The following is a 7,012-nucleotide window of genomic DNA, read 5'->3' on the forward strand; positions in this document are numbered from 1 at the left end:
TGCTCTGTTCTGTTTCCTATTTCCTTTTCTGGTCTCTGGCCTCTGTGTAGATTCCTAGATCCATCTGACATCAACATGCACCCATCCATCCGAACTCCCCCGGCTCCACCACGGGGACCTGCGGGGAGCGCCTGCTCTCCGACAGGTTCGAGAGCCAATAAAACTCCTGACACCATGTGCTGTCTTTGGTCTGCCTGACATTCCAGGCCAGCCCAGACCCCTCTCCGGCACTTCCTGGGTGGGGCCGTATCCAGCCCAGCACCGGGCAGAGTTGGCCTTCCTCTCCCATCCAGCCCCGGGGGTCAAGGCACTGCCCAAAGGCGCCCAGCCGCAGCCATGTCTGGTTTAGATTTTCCCGGGGTGGATGTGTCAGTCTTCCGTAATTGGCAGCCACTGGCCTAAAGCCTGAGCTCCTGGAGGGTGGGTGGGGGGTGACAGGCTGAGCCACTTGGGGCAAGTGACTGACCTCTCTGGGCCCGGGTCTCAGCATCAACACAATGGGTGACAATGATACCGACTCCACGGGGCTCTTAGGGTTAAAGAGGCAGTGCTGGTAACGCACTGGGCACAGACCTTGGCGTACAGGATGTGCACAAAAAGTGCTGGTGGAAAGGAGGATGGGGGAGGAAGGTCATAAGGAGAGAAAAGATGGGGGTGGGGGGAAATGACAGGGCACAACGGTGCGGTGTGTCAGGGAGCCCCAGACCCTGCAGTGCGGCCACCCACCTCTGCCAGAACTGAGCTGCTGACCTTGAGGGAGCTCACCCCACAGGCCCCACTCACCCACCTGCAGCCCCCTGATGCCATCCTAAACACTGTGGTGGACCCCGCTCTGGTCCCAGTTTGGGGACAGGCTGGCCCTGCATCCCGGGGAAGCAGTCAGGTAGCCCCTCGCCTCCCTGCCCCCTGTCCCCAAAGACCCTCCCTGCGGCATCCTCGGCCCTGTGCCATCTCGCTGTCCCTCGGCGGGTGGACACCCCCATTGTCCCTTCTCCACTGCAGCCAAACCAAGGTGCTTCCAGCATCGTCCCTGGAAGTTTTCCGTTTCTACACTCCACCCGGCCCCCCACACCTCGCTTTCATCTGGAAGAACTCCCGCGGCTGGACCAGCCTAAACATCACCTCCTCCAGGAAGCCCTCCTGTGTCCCGGCACCCACAAGTCTAGATTAAGTAGCCCTTTTAAGAGGCCCAGGAACAGTAGTGATGGCTATTTCCTGAGCACTCCATGTGGGCCCACACCACGCCTCCCACCCTGCCTGCCTCACCTCTTCCTCCCGTGGTTCGGGTGAGGGAGTTCCCTTGGGCTCCGCTGTCCCCCAAGCCCCACAGCAGTTGGGAGGTGCGAGATTGGCTCGGTTCTGACTCCAGCGCCCAAGTCCTGATGCCCCTGAGACCCCTCCCCGCAGGCCACCCACTCTTTTTGTCACCTTCTGTCCACTCTCCCCTGTCATCTCCTCAGGGAGACGCTGCAGCCCGGCCCCCAGCCCCACCTGGTCCCAGACCTGAGGCCACAGCAGATCCTTCCGAATGGGCAAGCTAGACAGCGACCCCAGCTCCTGAAGCCTCACGGCCACCCCACCCTGCCTGGCAGACCCCGGAGACCCCGTGATGCCGCCATAAATAGGACCACTTTATTAACATACAGAGAGTACTGACGGACGACAGCACAGCCATGGTGCCATGAGAAAAATGCCTCTTCCCAGGTGTAAAGTGCGGTGGGTCCCTCCGTGCCAAGAGCTTCATATCAGGGAGGCGAGTGATGCTACATCGTGAGATTAAAATTCCTCCGGAAAGAGTCACCTAGACAGCATCAGGATCCCAGGCGCCCCGTCTCCCTGGCTGCCCATCCCCCTCTCCTCACCCCCACAGCCCTGGAGGGATAGAGGATGTTCCCAGGCCCCCCGGTGGGAGCCACAAACGCGCCAGTCCTCCCGGCTCTGTCCTGGGAGGGCCGACGGGCATGCTCAGGGGTTGGGGGGCAGGGGAGGGGCTCTCCTGCCCAGGGAGAGAGCAGGGGCTCAGTGTCACGTCTTCACAGCCGGGGCGCCCTGCAGGGAGGGTGTCCGTGGAGGGGCTGCTGCGGCCCCAGGGATGGGGTGCTCGGTCTCTGAGGAGCGGCTGCCGGGCCTAGGAGTGGGGGGGCCGGCAGGAGCGACAGCATGCCTTGCTGTAGTACCAGTGGCCGCAGAGGTTCACCTTGATGGCCAGGGCGCAGTTGGTGCCCGGCTGGTCCTGGCAGCTGTCGTCTGGGGAAGGGACACGGCGGGGGGCACAGGGCATCAGGAGGCGGTCAGGGGTGACGACTCGACAGGACCCCCGCCTGCCCCACCCCACCGCCTCCTCTCCTTGAGTTCTACCTCTCTGCCACTGCTTCCCTGCCTCCGTCCCACTCCAGGGATGTCACAGACCCCACCGAGTGACGTGAACGGTGCACAGGGAAGGGTAATGCCCAGGGCCCAGGATTTGGAAGAGCCACCGATCTCACCCCTGGAGGCCTGAACATCCCCGGGAGGCCCACAGGTGCCCCCTCCACTCAGTAGGTCCAAAGCAGAGCTCATCACCTGGCCCTGGTGCCCCCTCGGAGCCTAGTACCCTCATGCGCCCTCCAGGTGCCCGAGCAGAGACCCTGCTTCAGCCCCTCGCCTCCCGGCTCCTGCGTGCCCAGCTCGAGCGTGCTCTGGCTGAGTCTTCCTGGATCCCTGGTCCCCTGCCCCACAGCTGCCCTCCCATCTTCTGAAGCCGGACACTCTCTCCAAAGTGCAGGTCTTGGCATGGCTCCTGGGGACCCCAAGCTCCAGTCAGCTCTCACCTGCCGCCCTTCCCACCCTCACCTCCCAGCCTGGGCTCAGCCACTCCAGGAGGAACCTTCACTCCCCGACATGCATTGGTCCCTGTAGCCACTGGGCCCTCCCGGTCACCCTGACCGATGCCTGCCCATCCTGCAGGCCCTGGCTCAGCCCAGCCTCTGCTCTCCCGGGAAAGCCCCTGCCCCGCCCTCAGCCACTTCCCCCTCACCTGGGGGCTCCGTGGGGCAAGGCTGCAGGTCACAGGCCTGTCTGCCAACGGGCTTCACCAGCGGGTCGCAGCCTCGGACGATGTCGGTCCCTTGGTAGCACTTCACATCTCGCATCCGTACTCCCACCCCGCAGGTCTTGGTGCACTGATCGGGGAGAGAGGGCATGGCCAAAGCCCCCACCGGCGAGGCGAGGGCTCTGGCCAGAGGTGGGGGGATCCCACCCCTGTCACCTGGTTGCCGAGTCTCACCCGACACGGGACACGTGGAAGGGCACTGGCTGGCAGCCAGGAGACGCTAATACTCGTCCCCCCTCCCCGGGGCTGCTGAGTTTCCCCGTCTGCACCGTGAGGGTGTGGCCGTCTCCTCTCTCAGCTATCCCACCCCCACCCCCCGCCGGGTGGGTCCTTCCGCTCTAGCTTTCCTGGGTCCTGTGCTACCGAATGCTCAGGACACACAGGGCCACGGCCCAGGGAGAGTGCTGGTTTCCCACTCCAATAACAAGCTGTGTTTGTAGTGGACCAGTTAAATGTATCTTCCAAAGCCACCGCCTCACCGGCTCCCAGAGTCCAGATGTTCCCCTTGGAAAACCCCGCTGAGCTACCCAAAACGCCAGGGCCATCTGCTGACCCCAGTTACCCCGCCGTCCTCCTGCCAAGATCCTACAGGCGGTGGCTCCCTCTGGCTGCCCCTGATGTGGGTGACCCCACGTCACCCAGGCACATCTGGGACCCGAGCCCTCGGTCTCCTGAGTGGGGTCTGGGGTGGGAGGCCCTGGCCCTGGGCCCACCCTCTGGTTCTGTTTGCAGAGGCACAGGGAGGGCTGCCTGCCCAATGCCCGCTCCCAGCGTGGTCGGGGCTGGCCCAGTCTGGAGGCACCAAGCACAGACAACAGTCAGCCTTGGATGGGTGCCCTGAGGAACCTCTGGCTGTCCCTCGGCCCCAGTGAGAACACAGCTCTGCACCTGAGTAGATGGGACAGCTGGGAGGATGCACTCTTTCTAAGCCCCTATCCCGGGAGGGGGCAGCCACAGGGGAAGCAGACACCACCCCAACCAGGGACAAAATGACAGAGGTCCACATCCCCACGGGCCGCTCACCCCTTGCCCACCCACCATCATCAGGGCAACACAGGGGCGCCCCTCCCCCAAAGCTCCCAGGCTCCTGTGCAAAGACCACTGTGGGCCTCCCTACTTGCGGCCTCCTGGGAGCTACAGCACCACCAAGTGCAGAGGGGACTTGGGGCCCAGGACCGGTGATGCTGCTATAAGGAGACATCAGGGAGACGGTATGAATCAGTAAAAACCCAAGTCTAGACATAGCCGCCCCTGTGCTGTAAGAAAGGCTTGAAGGATGCTAACGAGCCCCCGGGTGCCCTGGGATCCCGCCGGGAGGCCTCCACAGGAAAGGAAAGGGGCCAGGAGAGAAAAAGCAGAAGTTAAAGGACCCCCTTTGCTCGGCCAGGGAACTGGGGCGGGGTGGGGTCTGCGGACCAGGGCTGCTGTCCCGGCTCAGCCCAGCCCCACGCGCCTCAGGGCCCGCCCTGCCCTGCTCTCATTAGGATGGGCCGGTTCAGGGCCTCCCTTCACTCTGCACGTCTCTCGGCCCGCCCGGAGCACATCTCTCGGCCCGTCCAATGTCTGCTCACGCCCCAGGAGCTGGGGGTCAGCTCTCTCTCTGAACTTGGGTTTATTCCCCGGTGGGATGGGAAGAGGAGCCCCCTCCCGGGGTGTTGTTGGGCGGAGGAAAGGAGCCCATCTGGCAAAGTGCTGGGACCGGCCCACCCACAGGGGCCTCGGGGCCTGGGAGGTGAGGGTTCTGCTCCCGGCTGTAGAGAGCAGGGAGATCTCGACTCCAAGCCACCCACCAGCCTGAGGCCGAGGAGGCCGCAGGGCCGCGGAGGGGCCAGGCCTGTGTCAGGGCAGCGGCGGCCATTCCTCTGGCTTCCCTCTGCCCACAGAGCACATGTCCTGCCATCCCCTCTGCCTCTCCTATCCTGTGTCCCTCCTGCCTTGACTCTGGCTCCCGGGACCGAGGCCATATCTGAGTCAGCCCCACACAGTCCCGGTACCCGCCTGGGATCTGTCTGCCCCGTGTTGGGTGTCAGGCACACGTGCTGTCAAATGCACGACTGAAAGGCTACAGTGCAAGGCCGGAAGTGACCTGGGCCCAAAGAAGGCCCAGGACGAGCATGGCAGGGATCCCAGAGGTGAGATCCGAGAGGACTTCCTGGAGGAGGTGGCTCTTGCACCAGCTGACTTGGTAGCACTGACAATCTTTCCAGGGATGAAAAGCCCTGACGGAGGCTGAGAGGGGGACATGAGGGGCACTTGGGGCAGGAGAGGAGGTACTTTGGCAGGACCAGAACTCAGGCCTGGCCTCAGGTGACCTCAGCGGGGGGCCAGCCAGGCGCTTACCTCAGACCAGGGGCTGGTGTACCACTTGAAGCAGGGCCTCTCGAAGCACGTGCTCTCCTCCGGGGGCTTCTTGGCCAGGCCGCACTCGGGGCCATTGCGCGTCTGCGGCTTCCCGTTGGCCAGCTCCATGCACAGTACCAGCCTCTTTTTCACACCTCGGCCACAGGTGGTATTGCACTGAGGCAGGGTGACAGACGGGGCCGGGTCAGGGGTCAAGGGCCAGAGGCCAGGAGGACCAGAGCACAGAGCCCCGAGCCAGGCCAGTGGTAATGTCTCGGTCAATAGCGAGTGGGTGAAAACGCTTAGATCAATGGCAAGTTGGCTGAGAACTCTCCGGTCGATAACCATGTGGCCCCAGACAGATCTGATGACAAGTAATTTAGCATAAAACCATCTGTTGTGAAACAAAATGGTCAACGGCAATTTGACGTCAGATGATTTAGCTCCAAGTTATCTGCCTGAGACAAGTAGTTGAAAGCAGTGTGGTCGAGAACAATTCGTCTGAAATTGTAAGTTGGTGACCTTGGCAGGTCTAGGGGTCGTGAGAACAAAGGGATGTACAGGGCCCACGAGCCAAGAGCAAGTACAGCAGAAGGACCCCCAACCCCGGGTTTCCATCTTTCGGGAACATGGGGTCATGGGAACTATACCAGCCCTGCATGCCTCGTTGAACATTTGCTATTTGGATTTGGGAAGTTTTAAGAGGTTTTCTTACTTTTTTGTTTTTTTCTGTTTCAAATTGATGGTTAGTGAATTGTGTCGTCCTAATTTCCAATTAGTTCCTCGTTTGGCCAGTCCGTCATTCTGGCCGCCTGGCTCTCGGCCAAATGCTCTCCCAGACGGAGGGGGCCCTGCCACCCGGCTCGGGCTCGGGGCACTCACCCGTTCCCAGTCCTGGGCCAGCCAGTGGGCGGGGCAGTTCTTGTCCCCACAGGGGTGGATGGCCAGAGGCTTGGTCTCCATCTGGCACTGAGACTCAGGCACCACCCGTCCGTCGCTGGTCTTGCAGTACACGTGTCTGATCATGCGGCCCTGCCCGCAGCTTCCACTGCACTGCAAGGGGACACCCGGAGTTAGAGGCAGAGCCCCCTCCCAGGTCCCCCAGACATCGTTCCCAAGAGAGAAGAACAGCTGGGGGGAGGGGGAGGGGTTGCCATGGTAACCATGTTTTAAATAACAGTTTCTGTTCTAATTACAGAAAGATTGATGCTCATTGAAAGACACACAGAGAAAAGCACGCCTAAGACACCTGAAAAGCTCATCTGTACACCCCGCACTCAGAGGGGACCCCAGTGAGCATCTGAATGTCTCATCCAGGTAAGAGGCAAGAGAGACAGACACACAGACAGGCAGGGAGCTTATAAAAGGGCATCGGGACGTGACCACTTGTTTCGGGATAAAGGTTCTGATTCCTCGTAATCGCGCGGGGACACCCTCTGAGCGCCGCCCCCCACAGCCCGCCCGCCCTCACCGGCCCCCAGTCGGAGACTGTCCACTGGCGGTCGCAAGGAGGGCCCGTGCAGTCCTTCTCCCCCACAGGCCTGGTGTTGGGGTCACACAGGGTCTCATCCTCCGAGCAGC

The 7,012-nt window shown here is 62.1% G+C and overlaps 1 protein-coding gene across 1 annotated transcript in view; it reads right to left on the reverse strand.

Annotated features, from left to right (window-relative positions):
• Positions 1–1,618: 1,618 nt before the first annotated feature.
• ADAMTSL2 (ADAMTS like 2) overlaps positions 1,619–7,012 on the reverse strand; it is a 34,001-nt gene continuing 28,607 nt past the window's right edge. The window contains exons 15-19 of the mRNA XM_024762360.1: positions 6,903–7,012; positions 6,314–6,484; positions 5,432–5,608; positions 3,017–3,161; positions 1,619–2,247 (exon numbers count right to left, since the gene is read on the reverse strand). The exon at positions 6,903–7,012 is cut by the window's right edge and continues 64 nt beyond it. Of these exons, the coding sequence (XP_024618128.1) occupies positions 2,129–2,247; positions 3,017–3,161; positions 5,432–5,608; positions 6,314–6,484; positions 6,903–7,012 (722 nt within the window). The 3' untranslated portion in view covers positions 1,619–2,128. The remainder of the gene's footprint in view (positions 2,248–3,016; positions 3,162–5,431; positions 5,609–6,313; positions 6,485–6,902) is intronic.

The sequence above is a fragment of the Neophocaena asiaeorientalis genome, unplaced genomic scaffold, assembly GCF_003031525.2.
Source record: "Neophocaena asiaeorientalis asiaeorientalis breed wild unplaced genomic scaffold, Neophocaena_asiaeorientalis_V1.1 scaffold78, whole genome shotgun sequence".
NCBI lineage: Eukaryota > Metazoa > Chordata > Mammalia > Artiodactyla > Phocoenidae > Neophocaena > Neophocaena asiaeorientalis.